Source organism: Neopsephotus bourkii, unplaced genomic scaffold, assembly GCF_033783945.1.
Source record: "Neopsephotus bourkii isolate Nb327-2 ecotype Australia unplaced genomic scaffold, CSIRO-AGI_Nbou_v1 NB_1081, whole genome shotgun sequence".
In the NCBI taxonomy this organism is placed as follows: Eukaryota; Metazoa; Chordata; class Aves; order Psittaciformes; family Psittacidae; genus Neopsephotus; species Neopsephotus bourkii.
Genome location: NW_026901569.1, coordinates 1 through 18,918, shown reverse-complemented (window position 1 = coordinate 18,918; position 18,918 = coordinate 1). Strand labels below are relative to the sequence as shown.

The following is an 18,918-nucleotide window of genomic DNA, read 5'->3' as shown; positions in this document are numbered from 1 at the left end:
ATGGCAATGGCGGCGGCGGCCGAAGGGCCGGAGGCCGAGGCCGGGCCTGAAGGGGCCGAAGAGGAAGGGGATGGAGACGAAGAGGCCTTAAAGAAGCTGGAGGTGAATGGGGGGGACCCCTTTATGGGGGGGGGAAGCGTTTTTGGGGGTCCCCCCATTTTAAACCCCCTTTTTCCCCTTTCTTTCTATAGGAGCTGGTGTCGGAGCTGCAGCGCTTCCGGGTCTCGTTGACCTCTGACCCTCCGAATGACCCCGAGGTCACGTTGGAGCAAGAGATGGAGCGGACCGTGCGCTTAATGGAGGCCGTGCATGGTACTTGTGGGGGGGGCAGCGTCGCTATGGGGCAGCCCCATTGATTCCAATGGGGTCACTTATGGAAAGGGGGGGTTTGGGGTCCTAAGTGTCCCAACAGGCCCGTGGACGAGCCTTGGAGCTGCAGGCTGAGGCCTTAGGGGTCTGCCCCACGGCTGCCCCCCAAGTGGAGCAGGCCCTGAGCCGGGCTGTGAAGCTGGATCCGGGCCTGGCCTCTGCTTGGATCCGCTTGGGAGAGCTCCAATGGGCACGGGGGGACCTGGAGGGAGCCCGGGCCTGCTTCAGGGGGGCCTTGGCGCATGTGAGTGGGGCTGGGGGGGGGTAGAGGGGGGTTCTGTGGGGTGTATAGGGGGTTATATGGGGTGTATAGGGGGTTATAGGGGGATATAAGGGGTTATATGGGGGTTATAGGGTGGTTGGGGGGGATATTGGGGGTTATATGGTGGTTGGGGGGGATATTGGGGGTTATATGGGGTGTATAGGGGGTTATATGGGGGATATAGGGGGTTATATGGGGTGTATAGGGGGTTATATGGAGTTGGAGGATATAGGGGGTTATATGGCGGTTGGGGGGATATAGGGGGTTGTATTGCAGATATAGGGGGTTATGGGGGTTAAAGGGGGGATATAGGTGGTTATGGGTGCTCTATGGGGGGCTCTGTGGGGTTAAAGGGGGGATATAGGGGGCTATGGGGGGTTAAAGGGGGGATATAGGGGGTTATGGGGGCCCTATGGGGGTTATATGGGGTTAAAGGGGGGATATAGGGGGTTATGGGGCTCTATGGGGGTTATATGGGGTTAAAGGGGGGATATAGGGGGTTATGGGGCTCTATGGGGGGTTATATGGGGTTAAGGGGGGATATAGGGGGTTATGGGGGCTCTATGGGGTTATATGGGTTAAAGGGGGATATAGGGGGTTATGGGGCTCTGTGGGGGTTATATGGGGTTAAAGGGGGGATATAGGGGGTTATGGGGTATCTATGGGGGGTTATATGGGGTTAAAGGGGGATATAGGGGGTTATGGGGGATCTATGGGGGGTTAATGGGGGTTAAGGGGGGATATAGGGCGTTATGGGGCTCTATGGGGGGCTCTATGGGGTTAAAGGGGGGATATAGGGGATTATGGGGGCTCTATGGGGGGTTATATGGGGTTAAAGGGGGGATATAGGGGGTTATGGGGGCTCTATGGGGGGTTATATGGGGTTAAAGGGGGGATATAGGGGGTTATGGGGGCTCTATGGGGGGCTATATGGGGTTAAAGGGGGGATATAGGGGGTTATGGGGGCTCTATGGGGGGCTCTATGGGGTTAAAGGGGGGATATAGGGGGTTATGTGGGCTCTATGGGGGGCTCTATGGGGTTAAAGGGGGGATATAGGGGGTTATGTGGGCTCTATGGGGGGCTCTATGGGGTTAAAGGGGGGATATAGGGGGGTTATGGGGCTCCATAGAAGCCAATTGGACCCTATAGAGAGGGTCCATGGCTGCTCATTCCCCCCCCCGCCCATTGACCCCTCCCTCCCTCTAACCCCACCCCTCTCTCCTCCCATTGGCTGCCGCTTTAGCCCCGCCCCCGTGACGTCACGCCGGGGGCGGAGGCCAGGGCCCGCCGCCTCCTGTCCGTGGTGCTGAGGGCCGGCGGTGGGGGAGGGGCCCTAAGGGAGAGCCTGGCCCAGGCCGAGGCCGCCGTGCGCTGCCAGCCCTGCGATGGGGCCTCCTGGTGTGAGCTATGGGGCGCTATGGGGCTCTATGGGGGTCTATGGGGGTCTATGGGGGTCTATGGGGCTCTATGGGGGGTCTATGGGGGTCTATGGGGGGCTATGGGGCTCTATGGGGGCTCTATGGGGGGTCTATGGGGGGTCTATGGGGGTCTATGGGGTGCCTATGGAGGGCTATGGGGGGGGGTGCAGGCAGCGCGCTGCGGCGCGGCCGCTAGGGGGCGGTATAGTGCTGCAGGGGGCGGGGTCAGATGAGGACACGCCCCCTCTCTCTGGTCTATGGGGGGGTAAAGAGGGGACTATGGGGGTCTGTGGGATCTCTATGGGATCTCTGGGCTCTCTATGGGGGTCTATGGGGCTATATGGGTTCTCTATGGGGGTCTATGGGGTCTCTATGGGGTCTCTATGCGTCTCTATGGGTCCCTATGGGTCTCTATGGGCTCTCTATGGGGTCTCTATGGGTCTCTATGGGGTCTCTATGGGTCTCAATGGGTCTCTATGGGGTCTCTATGGGTCTCAATGGGTCTCTATGGGTCTCTATGGGGTCTCTATGGGTCTCTATGGGTCTCTATGGGTCTCTATGGGTCTCTATGGGTCTCTATGGGTCTCTATGGGTCTCTGTGTCCCCAGATGTGCTGGGCAATGCCTATGTGTCGCTCTTCTTCGCTGGGGGGCAGAGCCCCGAGGCCGCGCGCCGGGCCCTGGGCGCCTACGCACAGGCCGTATGTGGGGCAGGGGGGGCCCTATGGGGCTGGGAGGGGTCCCTATGGGGCTGGACAGGTCTCTATGGGGCAGGGCTGTGGGGCTGTGATGTCTATGGTGGGTCTCTAATATAGGGCTATGGGGTTTCTGTGGGGCAGAGGAGTTTCTATAGGGAAGGGGGGTTCCTATGGGGTGTTGCTATGGGGCAGGAAGTTCCTATAGGGTCTCTGTGGGGTGGGGCTATGGGGCAGAAGGTGGTTATGGGGCAGGGTGCTCCCTATGGGGTGTCACTATGGGGCAGGGTGGTCACTATGGGGTGTTGCTATGGGGCAGAAGGTCTCTATGGGGCAGGAAGGCCCCTATGGGGGTTCGTTATGGGGCAGGTGGGACCCTATGGGGTGTCGCTATGGGGCAGAGAGCTCTCTATGGGGCAGGGTGGTCCCTATGGGGGTTCATTATGGGGCAGGTGGGACCCTATGGGGTGTCGCTATGGGGCAGAGGGCTCTCTATGGGGCAGGGTGCTCCCTATGGGGGTTCACTATGGGGCAGGGTGGTCCCTATGGGGTGTCGCTATGGGGCAGAGGGCTCTCTATGGGGCAGGGTGGTCCCTATGGGGTGTTGCTATGGGGCAGAGGGCTCTCTATGGGGCAGGGTGGTCCCTATGGGGGTTCGTTATGGGGCAGGTGGGACCCTATGGGGTGTCGCTATGGGGCAGAGGGCTCTCTATGGGGCAGGGGGTTTCCTATGGGGCAGAGGGCTCTCTATGGGGCATTCCCCACCAATGGCCCTGCCCCATAGGAGCGCGTGGACCCAGACGCAGCCAATAACCCGGACCTGCACCTCAACCGCGCCACCGTGAGTCAGCCAATGGGGTGCAGGGGGCGGGGCTTGGGTACTTGAGGCATCCAATAGGGTCCAAGAACCCAGCTTGGGGGCGTGGCCTCCCCAACCCGCTTCCTATTGGCTCATTAAGAGCCCATGGGGGGGGGTGGCTATCCATATAAGGCATTCAAAGGGGCGTGGCCACCACAGCAGCCCTCCAATAGGGTCCCTCCTTTAGCGCCGGGGGGGGGCTGGCCAACGTGTTGTGGGGCGCCAGCCAATCAGAGCGCAGCCAACGGACGCGGCAGCCAATGGGGAGGCGCTGTTGTATCTGCGCCAGCAGGGGGCGCCATAGTGCGGGTGGTGGCTGGGTGGGGGGGGAGCCGCAGCCAATGGGAGGCGCTGTTACATCTGACCAGCAGGGGGCGCCATAGTGCGGGTGCTGGCTGGGGTGGGGGGGGAGCCGCAGCCAATGGGAGGCGCTGTTACATCTGACCAGCAGGGGGCGCCATAGTGCGGGTGCTGGCTCAGCTGCGAGGCCGAGTCGCAGCCAATGGGAGGCGCTGTTAGAGGGGAGGGAAGGGATAGCAGCCAATCAGAGGCCGTCTCTGGGGCGCGGCAGCCAATGGGAGGTGCCGTTGCAGCTGCTGCAGTACGAGGAGCGCTATGGGGCGGCACTGGAGGGGCTGAGCCGGGCGGGGGCGCTGGCGCCGGGGTGGGCGGAGCCTCGGCGCCGCCACGCCCAGCTCCTGGACTTCCTGTCCCGCCTCTGCACGGCGCTGGCCAATCGGGTGAGAGGGGCGGGGTTAGGGTGGGGGGGGGCAATGGGGTCAATGGGGATTAATGGGGTCAATGGGGGTCAGTGGGTTCAATGGGGATCAATGGGGGTCAGTGGATTCAATGGCATCAGTGGGGCTCAATGGGATTCCATAGGGCTCAATGGGTTCAATGGGTCTTAATGGGGTTCAGTGGGGTTCAATGGGGCTGAATGGATTCAGTGGTGCTCAGTGGGATTCAGTGGGGCTCAGTGGGTTCAGTGGGGCTCATTGGGTTTCAGTGGGGCTCAATGGGCTCAAAGGGGGTCAATGGATTCAATGGGGCTCAATGGGTTCAATGGGGCTCAATGGGTTCAATGGGGCTCAATGGATTCAATGGGGCTCAATGGGTTTCAATGGGGCTCAATGGATTCAATGGGGCTCAATGGTTTCAATGGGGCTCAATGGTTTCAATGGGGCTCAATGGGTTCAATGGGGCTCAATGGATTCAATGGGGCTCAATGGGGTTCAATGGGGCTCAATGGGTTCAATGGGCCTCAGTGGGTTTCAATGGGGCTCAATGGATTCAATGGGGCTCAGTGGGTTTCAATGGGGCTCAATGGGTTTCAATGGGGCTCAATGGGGCTCAATGGTTTCAATGGGGCTCAATGGGTTCAATGGGGCTCAATGGATTCAATGGGGCTCAATGGGTTTCAATGGGGCTCAATGAGTTCAATGGGGCTCAGTGGATTCAATGGGGTTCAATGGATTCAATGGGGTTCAATGGGTTCAATGGGGCTCAATGGGGTCTCCCCCCCCATTCCCAGCCCCCATCCCGTGGGAAGCGGCGCCGGAGCCGCCCGGACCCTTCCCACCCCTCCCCCACCTCTTCCCCCCCCTCCCCCCCGCTCCCCCCTTCCTTAAGCCCCGCCCCTTTGAGCGAGCTCCGCCCAGGGCCCAACCCCCGCCGCGCTCTGATTGGCCGCGTCCTCTTCACCTGCGCCCCGGAGGGGCGGGTCCCATAGTAAGCCCCGCCCCCTTTTAACCCCCCCCCCCCCCATTCCCCCCTTCCCCTTTCCTTATATGGAATAGGGGGTGGGGCTATGGGGAGGTGATGACGTCACTCCCCCCCTCCCCCATAGTGTGCTGGGATTGGCTGATGGAGCAGGGGGCGTGGCCGCCATCACTGTCTATAACGCGGCTCCTGATTGGACGGTGGCCGTCGGCGACAGCGTGGCCGTGCCCCGGCCGTGCCTCAAGCAGCATCAGCACCAACACCAGGGGCAGGTAAGGGGGGGATATGGGGCGCTATGGGGCTCTATGGGGTCTCTATGGGTCTCTATGGGGCTCTATGGTTCTCTATGGGGCTCTATGGGGTCTCTATGGGGTCTTGGGGGGGATATATGGCATCTATGGGGGCTCTATGGGGGGTAATGGGGTCTCTGTGGGGCTCTATGGAGGGTCTATGGGGTCAATGGTTCTCTATGGGTCTCTATGGGGTCTTTATAGGGCTCTGTAGAGGGTTTATGTGAGTCTATGGGGTGCATATGGGGTTTATATGGGGGTCTCTAGGGCTCTGTGGGGCTCTATGGGGACTTTATAGTTCTCTATGGGGTCTCTATGGGCCTCTATGGGGTCTCTATGGGGTGCTATGGGGTCTCTATGGGTCTCTATGGGTCTCTATGGGGTCTCTATGGGCCTCTATGGGGTGCTATGGGGTCTCTATGGGTCTCTATGGGGTCTCTATGGGGTCTCTATGGGTCTCTATGGGTCTCTATGGGCCTCTATGGGGTGCTATGGGGTCTCTATGGGTCTCTATGGGTCTCTATGGGGTCTCTATGGGCCTCTATGGGGTCTCTATGGGTCCCTAACCCTCCCCTCCCCCCCAGACATTCTCCTTCCTGGGGGTCCGGGTCCCCTCCCCCCTCTCCCTGCTCATCAACGGCCGCCCCCCCCCGGGCTCCGCCCTCGCCCCCGCCCGCCTCCTGCTGCGGGCAGACCCCGCCCAGGCCACGCCCCCCGAGCCCTGAGCCAATCAGAGCCCGCGCCGGCGCCTGGGCGGGGCCAGAGGTTGTGTGGGGGCGGCCATATTGGATGGAGCAATGGAGGCGGCCATATTGGATGCATCAATGCAAGCGGCCATCTTGAAGCAGTAACGGAAGCGGCCATATTGGATTGAACAATGGAGGCAGCCATCTTGGGGGGGGGTTATAGGGTAATAAAGCAGCCAATAGGAAGGGGTGTGGGTCAATGGTGGGCGCCATCTTGGGTGGGGCGGGGCATCTCCTGGCGGTGGCCATCTTGGTTGTCAACATGGAGGCCGCCATCTTGGATCTTGGTTCCCTCATGGAGGCCGCCATCTTGGATGGTGGTGTCAACATGGAGGCCGCCATCTTGGATCTTGGTTCCCTCATGGAGGCCGCCATCTTGGATGATGGTGTCAATATGGAGGATGCCATCTTGGATTTTGGAGCCCTCATGGAGACCTCCATCTTGAATGATGGTTTCCCCATGGAGATCGCCATCTTGGATGATGGTCTCCCCATGGAGGCCGCCATGATGGGTGGTGATAACCGATATGGCGGCCATCTTGTTTGGGTCTGCTTCTATGATGGTGGCCATGCTGGATGCTGGCTCCTCCATGGGGGCAGCCATCTTGGATGGCGACGGTGCCTCTATGGTGGCGGCCATCTTAGGTGGGTCTGCATCCCCCCATGGGGCCGCCATGATGAACGATGGGGGCGGTATCGCTATGGGGGCCGCCATCTTGGGAGGGGATAAACACTCCACGGTGGCCATCTTGGAAGCAGCTAAGACTCCCATGATGGCCGCCATCTTGTAGGGCTCCACCTCCCTCATGGGTGCCGCCATCTTGCCCCACGCGGTTTGAACGGCGGCGGCCATCTTGAAAGCGGCCATTTTGGCCCCATCTCCCCTCTCCATGGCGGCCGCCATCTTCCTTCGGGGCCGTTTCTGCACCGTGGCCGCCATCTTGGGCGCCAGCGTGCACCACGTGACCACCACCTCGGGCCTCTCTCCCTTACCGGTGGTGTCCGCCATCTTGGATGTGCCTATAGCCGCCATCTTGGCCGGAGGCCCCGCCTCCACGGCGGCCGCCATTTTGTCTGAGGGCTCTACCATCGTGGGGGCCGCCATCTTGGGCTCCTCCTTTTCCTCCTCCAAGATGGCTGCCACGAAGCCGGGGCTCAGCGCCTGTTATGGGGGTCAATGGGGCTCAATGGGGCTCAGTGGAGGGCAATGGGGTTCAATGGGGCTCAATGCCCCACACTTATGGGTCCCACCTGCTGCAGGCAATGGAGGTCCTGGAGCAGCGCTGGGGGCAGGGGGCCCCCCCCTTCCTCTTCCTCTTCCTCCTCTTCCTCTGCCCCACATCCATGGGGCAGCCCCAGCGCCGCCATCGCGGCCTCGTACTCGCGGTAGGCGCCAGGGGGCAGTGAGGAGCGGCCGCGGGGCATCATGGGAGTGGGCGGGGCAAGGGGCGGAGACCGGAAGTGACGTCAAGGAAGGGGAGCGGGGAGGGCTCTACGGGGTGCGCGCGTTGCGGCGCATCCACTAGGGGGCGCCATAGTGCCAGGGTCAACTGAGGCCACGCCCCCTCTGCCCTATGGCTCCCTATGGGGTCCCTATGGGGTCTCTATGGGGTCTCTATGGGGTCTCTATGGGTCTCAATGGCGAAATGAAGGGATTAAAGGGAATCAAAAGGGATTAAATGGGAATAAAAGGGAATAAAACCCGGTTGAAAGGGAATTAAAGGCAAAAAACGTGGATTTAGGGCAATAAATTGTGAATTAAAAGGAATAAAAGTGAATAGTGAATTAAAAGTAAATTAAAAGGGATTAAATGAAAATAAAAGAATTAAAAGGGAATTAAAATTGAATTAAAGGCAAAAAACCGTGATTTTGGGCAATAAATTGTGAATTAAAGGGAATAAAAAGGGATTAAAAGTGAATTAAAAGGCATTAAATGGGAATAAAAGGGAATTAGAAGGGAATCAAAGGGAATTAAAACCCAATTAAAGGCGAAAAACCTGGATTTTAGGCAATAAATCGCGAATTAAAGGGAATAAATGGAAATAAAAGGGAATAAAGGGGCATTAAAACCCCATTAAAGGGGAATTAAAGGCAAAAAACACGGATTTAAGGCAATAAATCCCCAATAAAATGGATTAAAAAGGGAATAAAAGGGAATAAAAGGGAATTAAACTTAATATAAATCAAAATAAATTGAATTAAACCCGATATAAAGTGAATTAAACCCGATATAAATTGAATTAAACCCGATATAAAGCGAATTAAACCCGATATAAAGCGAATTAAACCCAAAATAACCCGAATTAACCCCGATATAACGATATGACGTCATCATCACGCCATATAAGGCCATAAAGGGCTCCAAAGAGGCCGCTTTTGGGTCCAAAAGGGCAGATTTAGGGTTAAAAGCCGAGGTTCCGGTGCGCAGCCAATCAGAGAGCGGCAGGGGCGGGCCTCTGGGAGCGGCGTCCAATGAGGGCAGAGGGGGCGGGGTCAATGGGGCTCGTCCAGGAGGGGCTGGGCGAAGGCCTGGGCCAGCTGCAATGGGAGGGGGAGGGGGGGTTATTATGGGATGGAACTGGGTTATTACGGGATAGAACTGGGTTATTATGGGGTATAATGGGGTGTAATGGGGTTATTATGGGATGGAATGGGGTTATTATGGGGTGCAATGGGGTTATAATGGGATGGAATGGGGTTATAATGGGATGCAATGGGGTTATAATGGGGTGCAATGGGGTTATTATGGGATGGAATGGGGTTATTATGGGATAGAAGGGGTTTATCATAGGGTATAATGGGGTATAATGGGTTATAATGGGGTTATTATGGGATGGAACTGGGTTATTATGGGGTATAATGGGGTTCTTATGGGATGGGAGGTGGTTATTATGGGATGGAACTGGGTTATTATGGGGTATAATGGGTTATAATGGGGTATAATGGGGTTATTATGGGATGGAAGGGGGGTTATTATGGGATGGAAGGGGGTTATTATGGGGTATAATGGGTTATAATGGGGTATAATGGGGTTATTTTGGGATGGAAAGGGGTTATCGGGGTATAATGGGGTTATTATGGGGTGGAAGGGGGTTATTATGGGATGGAACTGGGTTATTATGGGGTATAATGGGCTATAATGGGGTGTAATAGGGTTATTATGGGATGGAACCGGGGAAGGGTTATTATGGGATGGAATGGGGTTATCATAAGATATAATGGGTTATAATGAGGTATAATGGGGTTATTATGGGATGGAAAGGGGTTATCATAGGGTATAATGGGGTTATCATGAGATGGAATGGGGTTATTATGGGGTGCAATGGGGTTATTATGGGATGGAAGGGGGTTATTATGGGATGGAACGGGGGCTACCATAGGGTAGAATGGGGTTATTATGGGATGGAAGGGGTTATTACGGGATGGAAGGGGGTTATGGGATGGTACAGGTTATTATGGGATGGAAGGGGTTTACCATAGGGTATAATGGGGTATAATGGGTTATAATGGGTAGAATGGGGTTACGGGATGGAATGGGGTTATTATGGGGTGAATGGGGTTATAATAGGGTATAATGGAAGTATAATGGGTTCTAATGGGTTATAATGGGGTTATAATGGGGTTATAATGGGGTATAATGGGTTCTTATGGAGTTATAATGGGGTGTAATGGGTTATAATGAGGTTATAATGGGTTTCAATGGGGTTATAATGGGTTATAATAGGCTATAATGGAGTATAATGGGTTATAATGGGGTATAATGGGTTATAATGAGGTTATAATGGGTTTCAATGGGGTTATAATGGGTTATAAAGGGTTATAATGGGTTATAATGGGGTTATAATGGGGCAAATGGGGTTATTATGGGGTATAATGGGGTATAATGGGTTATAATGGGGTTATAATGGGGTAAATGGGGTTATAATGGGTTATAACGGGGTTATAATGGGCTATAATGGGGTTATTATGGTGTATAATGGGCTATAATGGGCTATACTGGGTTATACTGGGTTATACTGGGGTTATTATGGGCTGCCAGGCCCAGCCCTCACCTGGATGCGGATCCCTGCCCCCGGGCTCTCCCCCAGCTCCAGGCTCACGCTCGGCTCCGGCCTCGGGGCCCCTGCCCGGTGCTCCCGAACCTCTGGGGGGCAATGGGGGGCAATGGGGACCAATGGACCCAATGCACCCCAATGGACCCCAATGCATCCCAATGGACCCCAATAAATCCCAATGCATCCCAATGGACCCAATGCATCCCAATGGACCCCAATGGACCCAATGCACCCCAATGGACCCCAATGGACCCAATGCACCCCAATGGACCCCAATGGACCCAATGCATCCCAATGGACCCCAATGCATCCCAATGCACCCCAATGCATCCCAATGGACCCCAGTGCACCCCAATGCACCCCAATGGACCCAATGCATCCCAATGGACCCCAATGGACCCAATGCATCCCAATGGACCCAATGCACCCCAATGGACCCAATGCACCCCAATGGACCCAATGCATCCCAATGGACCCCAATGCACCCCAATGGACCCAATGCATCCCAATGGACCCCAATGGCCCCAATGCATCCCAATGGACCCAATGCACCCCAATGGACCCAATGCATCCCAATGGACCCCAATGGACCCCAATGCATCCCAATGGACCCCAATTGACCCAATGCATCCCAACGGACCCCAATACATCCTAATGGACCCAATGCACCCCAGTGGACCCAATGCACCCCAATGCACCCCAATGGACCCCAATGGACCCAATGCATCCCAATGGACCCCAATGGACCCAATGCACCCCAATGGACCCCAATGCATCCCAATGGACCCCAATGCACCCCAATGGACCCCAATGCACCCCAATGGACCCCAATGGACACCAATACATCCCAATGGACCCCAATGGACCCAATGCATCCAAGTGGACCCAATGCATCCCAATGCACCCCAATGCATCCCAATGGACCCCAATGCATCCCAATGCACCCCAATGGACCCAATGCACCCCAATGCACCCCAATGGACCCCAATGGACCCAATGCATCCCAATGGACCCCAATGGACCCAATGCATCCCAATGGACCCCAATGCACCCCAATGGACCCAATGGACCCCAATGGACCCCAATGCATCCCAATGGACCCCAATGGACCCAATGCATCCCAATGGACCCAATGGACCCCAATGCACCCCAATGGACCCAATGCATCCCAATGGACCCAATGCACCCCAATGGACCCAATGCACCCCAATGGACCCCAATGGACCCAATGCATCCCAATGGACCCCAATGCATCCCAATGCACCCCAATGGACCCCAATGCACCCCAATGGACCCCAATGCATCCCAATGGACCCAATGCACCCCAATGGACCCAATGCACCCCAATGGACCCCAATGGATCCCAATGCATCCCAATGGACCCCAATTGACCCAATGCATCCCAATGGACCCCAATGCATCCCAATGGACCCAATACACCCCAATGGACCCAATACACCCCAATACACCCCAATACACCCCATTGACTCCCATTGGCTCCCCATTGTCCCCCCATTGACCCCCCATTGGCTCTCACCCTTCCGGAAGCGCTCAGCATCAAAGGCCAGCACCAGTTCACCGGGGGTCAGCCCTTGGGGGGCGTGTGGGGCGCGGAGCCGCAGCGCCCCCTGGCGGCCGGGAGGACCCCATGGTCTCAAGCGTAGGTATAGGCCCCGTGGGGCACTGGCCAATAGGAGGCGCAGCCCCATAAGGAGCTGCCCTATAGGGCTATGGGGTTGGGTGGGGGTTAAGAGGAGGAGGGGGAGGAGGGGTGGGGCTGCCCCATAGAGGAGGGGGGCGGGGGGGGGAGGGGGCGGGGCTTGGAGGAGGAAGTCGCCGGGGGGGAGGAGGAGGGAGGAGCAGGGGGAGCCAATGGGGTGGAGGGAGAGGAGGAGGCAATGGGGGCCTGTGGGGGGTAGAGAAGCATAGAGATGTATAGGGGGATATAGGGACACATAGGGACCCCATAGGGACCCCATAGGGACCCATAGAGACCCCATAGAGACCCCATAGAGACCCCATAGGGACACATAGAGACCCCTAAGGACCCCATTGGAACCCATAGAGACCCCATAGAGAGCCATAGAGACCCCATAGAGACCCCATAGGGACCCCATAGAGACCCATAGAGACCCCATAGAGACCCATAGAGACCCCATAGGGACCCCATAGAGACCCATAGAGACCCATAGAGACCCCATAGAGACCCCATAGGGACTCCATTGGGACCCGTAGAGACCCATAGAGACCCCATAGAGACACATAGAGACCCACAGAGACCCCATAGAGACCCATAGAGACCCCATAGACACCCATAAAGACCCCATAGGGACACATAGAGCCCCCCCAGGGACCCATAGCGACACACAGGGACCCCATACAGCCCCATAGATAACCCATAGAGAACTACAGGGACCACGTAGGGACCAATAGAAACCCCATAGAGACCCATAGGGAACCATAAAGACCCCATAGAGAGCCCACTGGGAACCATAGAGACCCATAGAGACCAATAGAGCCCATTAGCACCCATAGGGACCCATAGAGACCCCATAGAGACCCATACAGACCCCATACAAACCCATAGACCCCCATAGCCCGCCCCCCCTTTCCCCCCATTGGCTGCCGCCCGCAGGGGGCGTGGCCTCACCCTCGGCAGGAGGCAGCGGCCGGGGGCTGCTGAGGGTCAGGGTCACGTGGGAGGGCGGGGCCAGGCCCGCGGAGGGGGCGGGGCCACCGGGGGAGGCTCCGCCCCCTTCCTGGGGCTCCTCTGCTGCTGCTGTCTCCTCCTCGTCGGGGGCGGGGCTTCCGCAGGAGCCAATCAGAGGCGGCGCCTCCGGCGGCTGGGGGCGGGGCCGCTTCCCGCCTGGGGTAGGGGAGACATAGGGGGGGCACATAGGGACCCATAGAGACCCCATAGAGACCCACAGAGACCCCATAGAGACCCATAGAGACCCCAGAGACCCATAGAGACCCCACAGAGACCCATAGAGACCCCCAGAGACCCATAGAGACCCCATAGAGACCCATAGAGACCCCCAGAGACCCATAGAGACCCCACAGAGACCCATAGAGACCCCCAGAGACCCATAGAGACCCCACAGAGACCCATAGAGACCCCCAGAGACCCATAGAGACCCCATAGAGACCCATAGAGACCCCATAGAGACCCATAGAGACCCCACAGAGACCCATAGAGACCCAATAGAGACCCCATAGAGACCCACAGAGACCCATAGAAACCACATAGAGACCCCATAGGGACTCATAGAGAACCCACAGAGACCCCATAGAGACCCATAGGGACCCATAGAGACCCATAGAGACCCCATAGAGACCCCAGAGACCCCATAGAGACCCATAGAGACCCCATAGAGACCCCATAGAGACCCATAGGAACCCATAGAGACCCCATAGAGACCCCATAGAGACCCATAGAGACCCATAGAGACCCCATAGAGACCCCATAGGGACCCATAGAGACCCATAGAGACCCCATAGGCTCTAATAGAGACGAGTGGGGGGGGGCGTGTCCTCACCTGACCCCGCCCCCTGCAGCACTCTACCGCCCCCTAGCGGCCGCGCCGCAGCGCGCTGCCTGCACCCCCCCATAGCCCTCCATAGGCACCCCATAGACCCCCATAGACACCCCATAGACACCCCATAGACCCCCCATATCCCCCCCATACCCCCCCTTTACCTGTGCTGCCCGCCTCAGGGCGGGGGGGCAGGAGCTTATAGACCCTATAGGGGTTGTGTCCATGGGGCTGGGATCTATGGGGCAGCTCCTGGAACTCGGGGCTCTTATGGAGGGCGCAGCGGAGGCGGGACTTCCACCCAGCGGGGTCCGGGGGGGCACCGGGGGGGACCCGGCCCTTGAATTCAGCCCAGGCCTATGGGGGGTAATGGGGGGTAATGGGGGGCTATGGGGTAATGGGGGGCTATGGGGTAATGGGGGGCTATGGGGTAATGGGGTAATGGGGGAATGGGGGGCTATGGGGGGCTATGGGGTAATGGGGGGCTATGGGGTAATGGGGGGCTATGGGGTAATGGGGGGCTATGGGGTAATGGGGTCTATGGGGGAATGGGGGGCTATGGGGGAATGGGGGGCTATGGGGTAATGGGGGGCTATGGGGGAATGGGGTCTATGGGGGAATGGGGGGCTATGGGGGAATGGGGGGCTATGGGGTAATGGGGGGCTATGGGGGAATGGGGGGCTATGGGGGTCTATGGGGTCTATGGGGGTCTATGGGGTAATGGGGTCTATGGGGGTAATGGGAGTCTATGGGGGCCACAGGGGTCAATAGGGGCCTATAGGGATCAATGGGGCCAATAGGGATCAATGGGGTCTATACAGGTCAATGGGACCCATAGGGATCAGTGGGGCCCATAGGGATCAGTGGGGCCTATAGGGGTCTATGGGGCCTATAGAGGTCAATGGGGCCTATAGGGGTCAATTGGGCCTATAGGAATCAATGGGGCCTATAGGGATCTATGGGGTGTATAGAGGTCAATGGGGCCTATAGGGGTCTATGAGGCCTATAGGGGTCAATGGGGCCTATAGGGATCTATGGGGTCTATAGAGGTCAATGGGGCCTATAGGGATCAATGGGGCCCATAGAGGTCAATGGGGACTATAGGAGTCAATGGGGTCTATAGAGGTCAATGGGGCCTATAGGGGTCTATGGGGCCTATAGGGATCAATGGGGCCCATAGAGGTCAATGGGGACTATAGGAGTCAATGGGGTCTATAGAGGTCAATGGGGCCTATAGGGGTCTATGGGGCCTATAGGGGTCTATGGGGCCTATAGGGGTCTATGGGGCCTATAGGGGTCAATGGGGCCTATAGGGGTCTATGGGGCCTATAGGGGTCAATGGGGCCCATAGGGATCAGTGGGGCCCATAGGGATCAATGAAGGCCCATAAAGGTCTATGGGGCCCATAGGGATCTATGGAACCTATAGAGATCAATGGGGCTTATAGGGGTCAATGGGGCCCATAGGGATCAATGGGGCCCAAGGGAACAATGGACCCCATAGGGATCAATGGGGCCCATTGGGCTCAATAGGATCCCATAGGAATCAATGGGGCCCCATAGGGACCAAAGCACCCCATAGGGATCAATAGGGACCCATAGGGCTCAATAGGACCCCATAAATGGGGGCCTATGGGGATCAATGGGGTCCCATAGGGATCAATGGGAGCCAATGGCTCCTAATGGGGGTCAATGGGCTCCCATAGGGATCAATGGGGTCCCACTGGGGTCAATGGGGATCAATGGAGTCCCATAGGGATCAATGGGGGCCCATAGGGATCAATGGCTTCTAATGGGGGTCAATGGGGTCCCATAGGGATCAATGGCTCCTAATGGGGGTCAATGGGCTCCCATAACGATCAATGGCTCCTAATGGGGGTCAATGGGGTCCCATAGACATCAATGGGGCCCATAGGGATCAATGGGTGTCAATGGGCTCCCATTGGGATCAATGGGGGCCCATAGCGATCAATGAGGGCCCATAGGGATCAATGGGGGCCATAGGGATCAATGGGAGCCCATAGGGATCAATGGCTCCTAATGGGGTTCAATGGGGTCCCATAGGCATCAATGGGGCCCATAGGGATCAATGGGTGTCAATGGGCTCCCATTGGGATCAATGGGGGCCCATAGGGATCAATGGGGGCCCATAGGGATCAATGGGACCCATAGGGATCAATGGGACCCATAGGGATCAATGGGACCCATAGGGATCAATGGGACCCATAGGGATCAATGGGGGTCAATGGGCTCCCATAGGGATCAATGGGGGCCATAGGGATCAATGGGGGCCCATAGGGATCAATGGGGGTCAATGGGCTCCCATAGAGATCAATAGGCCCCCATAGAAACCAATGGGCTCCCATAGGAACCAACGGATCCCCATAGCAACCAACCGCCCGTTAGCCCCGCCCCCTGGCCGTGACGTCACCTTGCAGAGCGCGCTCCCCGCCCCCCCTTTCCCGCCCCGTTGCCAGGGGATGCGCAGCGCCGTCCGCTCGGGGTCGTCCCACACCAGCCCCGGGTAGCGCCCGCTCTGCACCTGCTCCAGCAGCCAGGCCCGCAGGCGACGCTGGGGGGGAGGGGGGGGCGGCGACATGGGCTGGCCTGTCGCGATAGAGGGGGGGGGCGCGATAGCGCGAGGGAAACGCGCCGCGATAGAGAGCTGAACAGCGCCCGGGGGTATGGCGGGGAAAGGGAGACCCACAGCGCGCTAAGCACCGCCAAGATATCGCGATAAAATCGATCGCGATAGTCGGCTTAAACGCGCTGCGATAGCGCGATTAAAATCACCGCGACAAAACCGGCCGCGATAGCGCAGCTGAAAATGTCACGATATCGGGGTGAACACGGCCGCGATGGCGCGACTAAAAGCACCGCGATATCGCGATAAAACCGCCCGCGATAGAGCGTCGAACACCGCCAGGCTATCGGGCCAAAAACCAGTGCAATAGCGAGACAAAAAGCACCGCGACAGCGCGACTAAAACCACCGCGATATCGCGATAAAACCGGCCGCGACAGCGCTGAAGAAAGAGCCGCGATAGAGCGCTAAACACCGCCGGGCTATCGGGCCCAAAACCACCGCAATAACGAGGCAAAAAGCGCCGCTACAGCGCGACTAAACCCCCCCGCGATATCGCGACAAACCCTCCCGCTCCAGCGCGCCACGATAACGGACCTAAAACCCCCGCGGTATCGCGATAAAAACCCGACCGCGATAACGCGGCAACCACCACCAGGATACCGCGGCAAAAACTATCGCGGCAAAACTATCGCGGGAAAAGTTATCGCGGGAAAAGTTATCGCGGCAAAACGCCCCCCCCCCGTATTTAACCTCTCCCCCACGCGTCTTTCCCCCGCGCTTCCGCGGCGCGCCGGCGCGCTTCCTTCCTGGTCACGTGTTCCTGGTCACGTGTTCCGCGTAGCCACGCCCCCCCTTCCTCCTCCGCCGCACAGAGGCGCCTCCTGCTGGAGCAAAGCGCGCAGGCGCAGCTCGTAGGCCACGCCCCCTTCTCCGTCCCGGCGCTGGGTCCTCCCCGCCGCTAGGTGGCGCTCTGCGGCTGCGCGCAGCTCGGCGCTGTCGTAAAGGGAGAGCGGGTCCAGGCCGTGGCGGTTGATGAGGCGCACCAGGTACTCGGTGTAGTGCCCCCTAGCGGGCGGGAGGAGTAAGGATGGGGTCTATAGGGCTCTATGGGGCTGCCCCATAGCGTTGGCCCCATAGCGATGCTCACCGGCACAAGCCACCGTGGTCCTTAGGGGCATCTCGGCCGCAGGGTTCGTCTTTGAGCCCCATTGGGGTCTCTTTTTGCTCCAGGACCATGCAGCCGCCTATGGGGGGGGTGCATAGGGAGCTATGGGGCTGACCCATACTTATGGGGTGATGGAGGGGGGGGGTGGGGGAGGGGTGTTCTTACCGCCTGGGGGGGGGGAGAAGCCTGCGGGGGGCTCGGTTTCGAAGGGGATGGAGGCGGCCTGGGAGGGAGGGGTTAGGGGGCGGACCCATAGAGACCCATAGAGGCTCCATAGAGCCCCATAGAGACCCATAGAGGCTCCATAGAGCCCCATAGAGACCCATAGAGGCTCCATAGAGACCCAGAGGGACCCATAGAGTCCCATAGAGACCCCATAGAGGCCCCATAGAAACCCCACAGCACCCCATAGAGACCCCATAGAGACCCCATAGCACCCGATAGAGCCCCATAGAAACCCTATAGCACCCCATAAACACCCCGTTAGGACCCATAGAGACCCATAGAGGCCTATAGAGCGCCACAGGGACCCATAGAGCCCCAGAGAGACCCCACAGAGACCCATAGAGCCCCATAGAGACCCCATAGAGCCCCATAGAAACCACATAGCACCTCATAGAGACCCCATAGCGCCCCATAAACACCCCATTAGGACCCATAGAGCCCCATAGAGACCCCATAGCACCCATAGAGCCCCATAGAAACCCTATAGCACCCCATAAACACCCCATTAGGACCCATAGAGACCCATAGAGGCCTATAGAGCCCCACAGGGACCCATAGAGCCCCATAGAAACCCCATAGAGACCCCATAGCGCCCCATAAACACCCCATTAGGACCCATAGAAACCCCACTGGGGCCCATAGAGACACATAGCGCCCCCATAGAGACCCCATAGAGCCCCATAGACCCCCATAGAGCCCCATAGAGCCCCATAGAGACCCATAGAGACCCCATAGAGACCCATAGAGCCCCATAGAGACCCATAGAGACCCATAGAGACCCATAGAGCCCCATAGAGCCCCATAGAGACCCATAGAGCCCCATAGAGCCCCATAGAGCCCCATAGAGACCCATAGAGCCCCATAGAGACCATAGAGCCCCATAGAGACCATAGAGACCCATAGAGACCCATAGAGCCCCATAGAGACCATAGAGCCCCATAGAGACCATAGAGACCATAGAGACCCCATAGAGCCCCATAGAGCCCCAACTCCA

General features: G+C 57.8%; 1 protein-coding gene and 1 pseudogene across 1 annotated transcript; one reads left to right on the top strand and one right to left on the bottom strand.

Moving 5' to 3' along the window:
• LOC133217027 (tetratricopeptide repeat protein 5-like) lies at positions 1-6,367 on the top strand. The gene is made up of 10 exons (XM_061362151.1): positions 1-102; positions 192-312; positions 402-613; positions 1,876-2,032; positions 2,659-2,750; positions 3,529-3,585; positions 4,197-4,343; positions 5,135-5,331; positions 5,450-5,594; positions 6,197-6,367. Exons 1-10 carry the CDS (start codon positions 1-3, stop codon positions 6,335-6,337), a joined length of 1,371 nt encoding a protein of 456 aa, XP_061218135.1. The 3' UTR covers positions 6,338-6,367.
• A 6,452-nt stretch (positions 6,368-12,819) lies between these two features.
• On the bottom strand, positions 12,820-18,868 carry LOC133217023 (shematrin-like protein 1; annotated as a pseudogene).
• Between the last annotated feature and the right edge of the window lie 50 nt (positions 18,869-18,918).

Excerpts from the sequence above, each read along its gene's own strand:
- LOC133217027 (XM_061362151.1), top strand. The coding sequence starts at position 1 with ATGGCAATGGCGGCGGCGGCCGAAGGGCCGGAGGCCGAGGCCGGGCCT. Across the intron at positions 103-191 it reads AGGCCTTAAAGAAGCTGGAG|GAGCTGGTGTCGGAGCTGCA; the intron begins GTGAATGGGGGG and ends TTCTTTCTATAG. Across the intron at positions 4,344-5,134 it reads GCACGGCGCTGGCCAATCGG|CCCCCATCCCGTGGGAAGCG; the intron begins GTGAGAGGGGCG and ends CCCCATTCCCAG.